This window comes from Labrus mixtus, chromosome 19 (genome assembly GCF_963584025.1).
Source record: "Labrus mixtus chromosome 19, fLabMix1.1, whole genome shotgun sequence".
Lineage (NCBI taxonomy): Eukaryota > Metazoa > Chordata > Actinopteri > Labriformes > Labridae > Labrus > Labrus mixtus.
In genome coordinates, this window is record NC_083630.1 from 4,298,705 (window position 1) to 4,310,852 (window position 12,148).

The 12,148-nt window shown below is 42.6% G+C and overlaps 1 protein-coding gene across 5 annotated transcripts in view; it reads left to right on the plus strand.

Annotated features, from left to right (window-relative positions):
• LOC132994061 (partitioning defective 3 homolog) overlaps positions 1-12,148 on the plus strand; it is a 378,183-nt gene that overhangs the window by 248,299 nt on the left and 117,736 nt on the right. For all 5 annotated transcript variants that reach the window (XM_061064159.1, XM_061064160.1, XM_061064158.1 and 2 more), the window contains exon 17: positions 9,228-9,376. In XM_061064159.1, the coding sequence (XP_060920142.1) occupies positions 9,228-9,376 (149 nt within the window). The remainder of the gene's footprint in view (positions 1-9,227; positions 9,377-12,148) is intronic.

The following is a 12,148-nucleotide window of genomic DNA, read 5'->3' on the forward strand; positions in this document are numbered from 1 at the left end:
CCCTCCCCCAGGTGGGTGACCCTCCCACAGCTAGGTGTTTGTTCTGCCCTCTGAGTCTGCCTTCTCACTGTAAACAATAGGACATGGAGCCAGAAAGACCGAGACACATCCCCTTCCAGAGAGGGGGCGTGGTCAGACACAGCTAATTTACATATTTAAAGGTACAGACACAGAAACAGCCTGTTCTGAGCAGGGCTGAAATAGAGGGGTTTATAGACATGATCAAATACAGGATCAGAGTGGATTTAGAACAAGAAACTTCACACACATGTTTTGAGGAGCTCTGACACTTATTTTTTAAAAAAGAGGAGAATGTGTGACCTTTAACACCTTTTTCACCTTATTTTTCACCGTGTTTTTTTATACCTTACTCTGTACTTTTCCTCTTTCAGTCTTCTTCCTCGTCAGGTTCCTGGTAAATAAAAAACCCACACTTTTTTTCTGTTAAAATGCAGAAGATAAACTGTTGTTTTGGAGGCAGAATTCCCATCACTCACAAGACACACACATTGACCTACTTTTTCCCTCCTGACATCCCTTGCCAATATCTAATGGGTGTGTGTTCTGTGTGTGGATGTGCACATGCATTTCTAGTTTGACTGTGTGAGGACGTACGCCTGTGTTGCCTTCATTCGCTTCGTTCTTGAAGCGGCCCTGTTGTTATGAACTGTTGTTTCATCATGTCAGCTTTACGGGCCTCAAATGAATATAAAACAGGCTGTAAATATTACAGCCGCATGCTTTTAGATGTTTGTTAAACTGGCTGTGTGTGGACGTCCAAAGTTTTATTTGTTACTGCTGTATAACAGACTTTTTTATTGGTATTATGAGCGATAATTTCCTTTTTTATCAGCTTTGTGTTGGTACAGTAGTATCGAGTCAGTTCACATCCTGAGACCAGGTTGCAGAGTACAACCTCCTAGAGCCGCTCAGTGTTCAGGGCTGTTCTGTTGAGGGTGAAAGAGTGTGTTACTCAGGGAGGTGATGGAATCCAGCATGTGTTTTCTGTCAGGCCTCACTGGATAAATAAAGGTTGTAAATTATTGCTTTGCATATCTGCACAAGTTCATTTGAGCGCCATGTCCTGACCCGTCACATTATTCACTCAGCAGTATCTCCCTCCTCCTTCATTAGTTTGAATCCAAATCCAAACAGGAAGAACAACGTCGAAGTGATTTACAGTGAAGCAGATAACATGCACCGGCTGATGTCCAGGCTTTTGCAGAATAATCTTGATAAATAAAAAAGATAAAAGGGTTTTTTCTCTCAGCAGAGGAATGTGGGACAGTGTCAGGAACACAATTTAGTGCAGAATCATGGCAGCTCCTAATACAGGCGGTTTCAGCAGATGCAGGAGGAATGTATCCAGTTTCCACCTGGTTTTCATCCCAAAAGTTGATGGAGTGCAGGTGCTGGGTGTGTCTGTTCCCACTAACTCTGCATGTCTTTGCACTGTAAGTATGCAGATAACAGAAGTGATGCTTTTTTACAAACATCACATCAGATTCTAGGATGTGAGGACGTTCAGTGGAAGCCGTTTTAATGGTACCTGCATACAGCTCTCGAGTACAGAGACTATAACCCTTCATTGCACCAGCCCCCCACATCCTGTATGAATATTTATCTCTTATAAAAGTGCCCCCCCTTGGTAATTGATCTAATTCTCAGCAAAACACACCACCAACTTCCTTCAGAAGCAAAAAAAAAACAAAAAAAAAACGGGTTTCAAAGAAATGCAAGCTTCTCGCGTTTGCAAACAGGATCTCATGCTCAGGAGACGTTTGGAGGAGCGCCTCGTGGAGTGTGAATCTCTAACTCTGCAGCTTTGAAGCCGCGGAGAGGCTGAGGAACTCGTCTCCTTCCAACAACACAAGCGCTCTGCTTCCTTTTGCTGTTTTTGGCCAAACAGCTGTTTGTTTTGGTTTCATGCTGGGGCTCAAGGGCGACATCTACTGGATCAAAAAGTTGCATATTCTTCCTTTAACTAGCTGCTTATTGGCATGCTATTTAGTAGCATAGTGGCAGCTTATTAGTAATTATTAAGTCCTTATTAGTAACTTTTTCATGGCCGTAGTCTTTAGCTAACAGGTCGTTGACTAAGAGTTTGCCCTCCTGATTACTGCTCATTGACTGTAAGATAGGAAGCTGTTGAATATGAGTTATGATCTTATATACTTTCCTTGGCAGGCCAAGAAAAGAAAACAACATCTGAGTCATTTTAGACTGTGAGTATTTATACTTTGACGCTAGTAATCAAGTTTGTTTACAACTGGTCTACAGCGTTCATAGTCTCCTTTAAACTGACTGATAGAGTGTCTTCATCCCCCCTGATAGTTCACTTTAATATTCATCAACTCAATCTATAATTCTGTCTGCATAGGAAGACTCTGAATGCTTTTGACTTGGTTCCCCTAGGGCTCCAATAGCATGTTTTATTAAAGCACTTACTGTATCAAACATCAATGAAACCATGATATGAAGTCGATGGGGACAAATGTTTTCAAAAAGCAATAAAAAAAAAAAAACTGACAGCAAATAGCACGTGTGGAATAAGACAAACGGTATACATGCATCTGAAGAAGCACCGTTGGTTAACAAGCTAACATTAACAGGGCGGAGTCTCACTACAGCATCTGTAGGTTTGAGTGTGAGCTGTCCTCAGATGTAATCAGCTTTACTTTCATTATTACTGTCCGTGTAAAGCTTATGTTAAATACAATGTAAAGGTCATCAGAGAAGGAACCTGTGGAGTTCTCTGCTGCTTTTACAGTCGTGACAAACTTCAACATTGGAAAAGAAAAACAGGGAGTGCACAATACATAATACTGTAATGTCCTTCTGTATGAAACCTGACACTTTGCATAAGCCGTATTCAGAACGTTGTTTCAAGCCGCGATATTTACCCCCCTTTGATTTTTTCGCCTCCAATCTGAATGCTGCAGAGGCGTAATAGGGGGACAAAGTGATCCCGTCCTCAGAGGTAGTAACAGATGCGTTACAGAGGCGAGACAGTTTCAGCGTAGTTAGCGGGTTAGCCCAGCGGCGTATGTGCGGGCATGTCCGACTGTGTGTCTATGTGGAGCTCCTGCTGCGCCGTGCTACACCAAAATCATGCTGTTGCGGAATCAGTATGAATGTACAAAGAAGTGATGAAGGCTGAGCTTAGTTCCGGCACTTTTGGGAAAAAAAGGGCTTTACATGTAAACTCACTAAACGTGTAGAGGACTGAGATATTCTTCAGAAGTGGATCAAGAGTCATAACAAAAGTTGTCGTCTCTGAGTGACCTGTGGTGGATGGTATTTTATTGTTCGTCAGGTCGGGTGATTAATGAAATGATCTTCCTCTACTAGCCAGCGAGCAGAGTCAGGAAAGAGCTGCATGAAACCAGTACAGACCAGGTGCATTAGCAAGAAAAAGCTGTGCATAATGAATATTTATAAAAAAAAAACATTTGCTAACACAGCATAGTCTGTGATGATTAAACGCAGCTGTTAAGCTTGTAGAAGAACATCACTAATGTTAGCTCTGCATCACAGGTTGAGTTTGTTCTCTAGTTCTACATTCTGTATTCATGTTGGTGTCATAACGATATCTGATGTGTAAATCTATGATGTGACGGCCGTCTGATATAGGAACATACACCAACAGCTGCTGTGTGAAGTCTTATATCCAACTATTGATGCTGTGGTCACAATGGGCAGAGAGCATCAGATGCTGGGTTGCCACTTCAATAATAACCCACTAAGGCAGTGCCCATAAATTGTTCATCAGATTTGTGTATCTATCTTCCACAGTTTGTATGCTTTAGGTCAAATCTGGCAATGAAACACTTTTGCACTGTCTTTACTTTCTAAGATTTTAGTATCAGAAACTCTAATAACACAGACACACTCCACCCCTCCCTCAATGCCTAAAGACCCTTAACAAGTCTTATAGTAATTTGTAGGATGAACAATCCTAATCCCCAATGAGTCTAATGCAAAGACATTTAGGGGGCATTTAATCCCCACGCAGTAAAATGTTTACAAAATCTATTTCTGTCTTTTTGTTGTTGTTGAAATGCATCACTCCCACCTCCAATATGGCCACTAGGGGCACCGTCACTGCCAGATATAACAAGACTACCACTGTCCCCGAGGCTTGGAGCACATTCTGGATATCACCGACAGAGTGGAGGATAGTTGTCGATTCTGGTTAAGGTGAGAGGGAAGAGAAATGGACAGCGAGAGAGACGCAGAAAATGAAAGAGAGAGAACTAGACTGTGTCCTTCTCTGTCTTTGTGAGATGTCACAGGTGGAAACATCATTTCCCCGGCAGCTCTGACACACTCTGTCAAGCAGCAGAGATGGAAAAGGACTCCTGACAAACTCACACACACACACACACACTGCTGCACAGGCGTCCTCGGTCTCACGAGTGTTTAGATACACATTGGCTGGTAAACAATTTCACAAATTAACATATAAAGTGGAAAAGGTCCGTATAGACGTTAACAAACAAACTTCAGAGCTAACAATGCAGCAGACTGCCTACTTCGGTTGACTCCCTAATAGTCTCTATCTCCAGGAATGTAACTAAGAATCACAAGTGTTCGATTAAGCACATGTGTTTTCCCCATCAGGCTTTCAGCACAAGTACATATAAATTCAAACAGCCCCGCAGCGCGTGCACATAAACTCAAACACGGCCACAGTTTGACTTATCTCAAACGTCCATTTAGATAGCATTGATTTTAACATCACCTAGTACACACACACACACACACACACACACACACACACAGGAATAAATTGCAGCCATTTTTCCCTTTAATGCTAATAGTGTCCTCTTGTTTTTATGAATATTAACCATATCTCTGTGGTCATCCATTGCTACAAGCTTGTCATACATGCCTCTGTTTTCTGTGCTCACCTTGAGTGTGTTACCTGCAGCCGCCTGGGTTGTGCACTGTGTGTGTGTTCGACCTGCACAGCCTTTCATATGCACAGATCCTCATTACTAAGTAAAGGTTGTTGCATGCTGTAGAAAAGGGTCTTTTGTGACTGGTGAGCAGTTCAATGAAATGAACCTGCACACACACACACACACACACACACACACACACACACACACACACACACACACACAAACACAATCTCACCACACAAGCGGATACCGCCTTTGCCTGGTTCTCGTCAGTTGCTCTCCAGTTCAGCAGACTGGACGTGTCAGTGCAGCTTTAACTCTATTAAAGTGTCCGTACATCAGGCAAGGGATGAAAGAGGAGGTCTAAGCAGGAGTCAGTCGACACACAAAGAGGTCTTAATTGATCTTGTTCTCTCGCTCGCCGTCTCTGTCTCTCTCTCTCTCTCTCCACAACTTCATCACAATTAAAAGAAGATTGCAGCAAATCACAGGTGCAGCTGATCCTCAGTGAGGCACTGATGGAACACTTTAATTCAATGTAATGGTTTTATTGGCAGGAAGGTCTCGTCAGTATTGTATTTATACAGTCTATAAACCAGGTGTCCAATCAAATATTCCACAGGCATTAAGTAATATGAAGGAGATGAACTAGGCACATTTATGTTTGAAGAAAAACGGCTTCCCCTTTCTCCTCTGAAATGTATGAATTATCTCAACTATCTAGTGTCCATATGGTGCACATGGCAGCAGTGTAGACCTCTGCACTGACGTCTCATGCAGGGTTTTATCCGTTTCCTTCAACTTGGAGACTCTCCTCTTTAGGGTCAGTTTTGAATGAGGTTATAAAGGGTTCAGAGTTGGAGTAAAAAGAAGTTCAGAAATAGGCACAAGTCACCTGGGTGAATTGTGATTGTGAAGCTTTTAGCACACACCACTTAGCAACACGCTGAGGTACGCTTTGACACATTTAACTTCCTGCGAGGCAGACGGGAGACAGGCACAAGTTGATGTAAAATGCAAGTTAAAGCTGTGGATTTGCCTGTGAGCAATCCTCAGCGCTAGTTAATTTTAGATGATGGGAGGACTTTGAACAGGGAGGAAAGCATCTGCTCAGAGTGCTGGAAATTGCTTTTAAACACTGCTTAAAGAAATAGAGATGAGGGAATGTATTATCCAAATGGATTTGGCCCACTATTAGAGATAGCCCGTAGGCGTGGACTGGCATGAACGAACTGAGGAAGAAATGTGCTACTCTGCAGATTATCAAACTTGTCCGGGAGGCGGTCACATGGTCAAGCTGTTTCTTACTTCTATCAAATTAGTTTTTCTCTAAGAATGTGAAAAAAAAGCAGCAGAAGCAAAAGGAATAATTCAGTGGTCACCAAAGTCCAGCATGGGTCTCTTCATGTTGACCTTTTGTAGTTGGCTTTTCTTCCCACCAGTAGACTCGGTTCGATCTTAAGAAGCCTCCAGATCAGAGCATGAAGACTTTCAGAGCACTATATCTCCTTACAACCAGCGTTCCTATGGGGAAATTAATAGCCAGTAGAAAGTGAATACGAGATGTGTAATTGAGTGCTGCATTTCTATTAATGGACTGTGAATCTTTGTGTGTCGGCTTTAAGTAGACTTGAAGATTAATACCAGCCGTTACACGCCTCTGGGAATGAGCTGCAGATTTATTTCACGCTGACAAGTTTTCTGCAATAGCTTTCAAACTTCACCAAACTTTCCAGTTATCTAATTGAATTTAAGACGTATGCAACCTGTGACTAAGGTTCAGAGGTAAAGATCACTTTGCTGTATGAAATCTTTTTCTCACACTAGGATATAAGTACATCTCTGGGTACTTTGGAGTACCCAAAGATCTTTTTTTTTTTTTAGATTTTTTTTGGGCATTTTGTGCCTTTATTGGAGAGATAGGACAGTGGATAGAGTCGGAAATCAGGGAGAGAGAGAGAGTGGGGAACGACATGCGGGAAAGAAGCCACAGGTTGGATTTGAACCAATGTATGGAGGACCATAGCCTCCATACATGGGGCACGCACACCAACCACTGCGCCACCAGCGCCCCTGGAGTACCCAAAGATGAACACTAGTTATTTTAAATGTCAGCTGACAGTCAAGTAAATGTGTTCATGGTTGAAACATAGAACAGCAGAGAGAAGACAGAGAAAGTAGAGGTAAAGAAAACTCAAATAAAGCCTACAGACTCGTGTCTGTATCCTGAAGTATCCACATTATTTCAAATTATCTGTACAGAAAGGCCACCCTTCCATGCTTTTTAGCTACAAGGGTGTTGTTTATGTAAATCTGGTGGAGCTGTACTATATATTAGTTTTGCCAAAGACACTGTATTTAGGACTGGACAGGGGGCACTTGGCTGAAGCTGAAGAAAGTTTGTGAAGCACTACTATCAGCGGGTCAGGGTTAAATCGGCTGGCAAGCACAGGTGTGGACGGCCATTGCCACCTCTTTAAATAGAGTCACTGCTGTGGAGACCTTACGTGAAAGTTCAAACAGCAGGTACCTGTAACTCCAAAGGGTGCTAAAAGCAACACAATCTGCTGCTTCTCTACAGGTTACCTTTGGATCCCCATCCCGCTCATTTAGTCATTGCTCTGCGTGCACCAAAGTAAGAGCAGAGGCAGTGTTAAAATGAGCGGCAGCAGCTTAAAGCAAAAGATTTGATTTCCTACTGAGCGAATTTACACCACCGCTTGGCTGCCCCTGTGAACTCCTCTCCTACTGCCCACAGATTTCTCACCCTTTTGGATTCTGAGTCATCTGAACCACTTTTCTCCACAATTACTCTCTGTACCTGCACGACAGGGCTGTGTATGATCCCACCTGGTGGTCTCTTTCTTTGTCAATGTTCTTTGTCTGTTCAGTTCAGAATAACACAAAACTGAGTGGAAAAAAAACAAAACAGAAATTCCAGCTGAAAAAATAGACGTCCTTTCTCTCCCACACTGTATCAGCCACGTCCAGACAGCTGACATTTGCGCAGACCAAAAAAAGAGAAAGCAGGCTGTTTTTTTTTTTTTTTGCGGGCTTGGTATGATGAGAGGAGAATAGCGACGGATGATGAATAAATGAATTATACATCTGTGCTGTCATTCCTCTCTTCCTGCCCCACCTCCGTCTCTTCCTGTGTCAGCCGGAGTCGGCCCTGTGAGGCGGTCTGATCTTAGTTGGGATTGTCAGGTATGGTCGACAGCAAAGTGACATGATGACATCGGCCCCTCGGTGACAGATGAAGTAGCTCTTTTTGTTAAATGGGGGATGACAACCCAAATAAGAATGGTTTGCATGTAAACAAGTGCAAGCAGAACTGCAGTTGCTGTTGGGTGATATTACAAATATTGAAGGGTGCTCGGCGGAGCATCTGCTCCAAACAGGATACACTGACAAAAACCATATTTCCTCTTTACTGCTCTGATTTCAAAAATGGAATCCCAACACCCAATCTTTCCATTTGTAATCACAGGAGAGGTGAGATCATTCAGTTCCATTTCTAAAGTAAAATACAGGACTTTCTTGGAGGTAAAAATACAAAGAGCCCTTAATGGTTCTAATGTATGATCATCAACAGAAGAAAAGAAACAGTGACAGCATCCTCTCATGCGAGTTACAGTTATTAGCATCCATCCCCTCCCCTTTGTCTCCCCTTAAATGGCAAGATGTTCTCACCTTAATTGTAAATGCACTCTTCTGCATGCCAATACCAGAGTCCCCCCCCCTCCCAATCTCCTTTCCCCCACTCCCCTCTGATTTTCAATTAAGATCCAGACAGAGATAGAGGATCTCAAAGGTAGCACACCATGGTACGTGATATGCCCCAGACATATTGGAGGAGGGTGGGGGGGCACTATTGAGTAGCCATGACCCCGGAGTACCCTCACCTCATCGGGGGTATCACACATGTAAGCCAGACCTCGCCTTCCCAATTGTAGCCATCCTGATTCCAGCCAGCAGAGGTGGAGGTGCCCTTGATTAGGAGAGTCATTGAAGTGAAGGATTAAAACTGACGCTGTGTTTGTGCAGGTATTGAACGTCGATGGTCATTATCTGATAGCAGAGGAGAGTTTTTGGGCCGAGGTTTGGGGGATGTATGAATATTAATAGACAGATTTTATCTCCCTGTCTTATTATGAGCATCGCCCCCTTGCAATACAAAAGCAGTGGTATGTAGATTACGACAAAGTCAATCTGTGATGGGGTGCCCATTGGATTAAAGGTGCATTTAGATCATCCCATGGCTCATGGCAATATTATAATACATATTTTTTTCTGTCCTTTCTTTCTCATGAACTGCAGCTCGCTCAGTCCAGACGCAGAATCTGACGGATCGTTCCAGAGGGAGGGCTTCGGACGCCAGAGCATGTCAGAGAAACGCACCAAGCAGTACGAAAATGCTGCTGAGCTGGAAATCGTCAAGACACGCAAGTCCAAGAGCATGGATCTAGGTAAATACTGTGCTTTGCTTCTCAAAATAAAACACCTGCATTGAGTCAAGAGTGAAAAAAGGCAGCGGTCACAATTTGTGAAATATGTTTGTTTGCTCACTTACATACAAACTGAGGGTTACATACTCAACGTTTTTTTTTATTTATTTATTTTATTTAGGAAAAGCATTCTTCACACATTAGTAATTACACATAATAGCAAAATAATTGCAAGACTCCTCCCTCAAACTTTCAAACATTGGAGCACTTTCTCTGCAGAAAGAGGGGGGTATGATGCTTGAAGTATATTTAACAATTTAGCTCTTCCAAAGATTTTTTCATATTCAAGTAAGATGACATTAATTAAATTGAAAATTATTTACAAAAGAACACAGGAAGCTTTCACCTTGGAGGGGTAGAGAAAGAAAATAAGACAATTAAATACAGAGCAGGTTAACGGATGAAATAAAATGATAAAAATTAGGAAATAACACTGATGTACTCCAATAAGTCAAATTAAATCAGGTCTTATAGGTTTACATACTCAACGTTTTATTGGTTTGGAGGTGGTCTGTCTCACACACTTGTCCACATTGGTTTTGTAGTTTGGCGTCTCATGTGTCCTTGGCCAAATTAAGGACCGCCCCCTCTTCGTGAGATCATCGGCAGTAGCAGTGTTGATAACTTGAGGAACCATGCTGCCTCCCACCAAATGAAAACGATGACACATTTAGTCATTTTAAACATAAACACTGATGTACGGGTGCAGCAGGACAGTTGGATGGTAACACAGGATGTCACTGGAGACACACTGATATTGCAAAGAGTAAACGCTCTAACTCAAGTGCGACAAAAATGTCAATACATGAACTGAAACACTTGGACAATTATTTTTTGGTGGGACCTGGGAAATCTACAAGATTCCAGGACAACAGGTCACCATACCCCCCCCCCCCCCCCCCCCCCCCCCCCAGTGTCCTTTCGTCTTGCCAGGCCACCAGCTTTGCTCTTTTTGGCCTCCATCTCCTTTGGCCATTTTCCATTGGAGCATAGTCAGAGAATCAAGCTCAAAACAGCTTTTTTAGTGACTGTCTGCTGTCAGATTCATGCAAGCCCAAACACACATGCACACACACACACACACACACACACACACACACACAGACATTCTCAAAAGCTCTGCCTGCATCAAGGGAGGAAGACGGTATAAGTTTTGAACCTCTCCCACTGAGGTTGAAGCAGACGCTGCCTCCTCTCGGATCACTGGCTAATCATAACAGATAACAGCCGACTCTATTCCACATGGAGCCCAGAGACCTGCAGAAATATTTGACTCTCCCACAGGCCTTAAGACTAGTTCAGGTCTGGGCCACTGCACTCAGCTCACTGGGGTCTATCTTCCCTGTTGTAGTCCGATACCCTTTGTCCCCCCTCAAAACTTTTGACAACTAAAAGTTTTTGGTGTAAAATGTTTGCTGAGCAGAAAGACAAGAGTTAGCCTTTCCGTAGGATTCATTAGTTCAGCACTTCAATCCTTCCCATTAGTTTTTTTGGGGGGGAAAAACAAAAATAATTGGATTTAACTGAGGACAGGAAGCTAGAAGAACGTGCAGGATGCTGAGATAACTCGTTGATGGCATTATAATACTTGCAAATGCACATTTTATCACTGAGTTGAATCAAAAAGCTCCTTAATTGTTTCCAAGTGGCGTCAGTAATTTAATGGATCCTAGAACACAATGGTTTGTCTTTACAGCTTGAAAGATGATCAGTCTCTCTTTGCAGAACCAGAGCTACTAATGTTTGACTAATCTCTGTTAAAGGTCTTCGATTTCTTAGTGGTCAACTTTAATGTTTGTAAAATATCCTGCTGACTGAAATCTTTGCCAATACAAAATAGTTTTCCATCAGTGAAAATAAACAGTGTTTGGAGGGTCTAGGGAAAGAACTACCGTGTTCTCCTTGTATTGTAACTCTGATATTAGTTCCCCATGGAGAAATATCTTACCCCATACACGGAGCTCTGGACTCGGTGTTCAAAATGAAAGCTGCATTTTGAGATTTGCTTCATGTCACACACAAGTTTAATTTATCTCAGAAGCACTCTTTGCTTTAGCACAACGATTATTTTAATGGAATTATGACATCAAAGTCGCACAATGAAAATTGCCTATGGGTAACATTTCATAAAGTTGAAAATAAATGAGCCAAAGAACACAGTTCCGGTGTTTATCTTTAATCCTTGTCACACTGTTGGACATCAAAGTTTGTCTCCAGTTGTTGCAGATGTGACCACGCCCTCTTTTTCTTTTACATTAACACATTAATAAAGCCGTGCTGTGCAATCAAAGCCACCCTGACTAAATGGTTAACATGCTCAACAATGCTACCCCCTGCAGACTCTCATTTTCTTCTGTCACTTGGTATTTCTCTCCCTCTCCTTTAATCGTGTTCCAGGTGCTCCCAAATCGCATCAGCAGATGGATTTCATGACTTTGAAGCCCATCATTGTTGAAATATGCTAAACTAGTCGGACACCCCGCGGTTCAATCCCATTTAGATGGGAAGGGAGATTGAGTGAGAGAAGAAAAAGGGAAGAAAGAGACACGAGGTGCCGCGACTGGCAGTAATACATTAGCACATTCCAGCCACTTTGCCTTGTAAGCCTCATGATTGACAGGCCCTTGCACAGAGTCTCATATCTCTTACTAACATCACTGTTGTCACATTTTTCATTATCTGTCCTGCACTTTCTGCTTCTGTCTCCTTCTGCTTTGCATGTGCTCAATAACA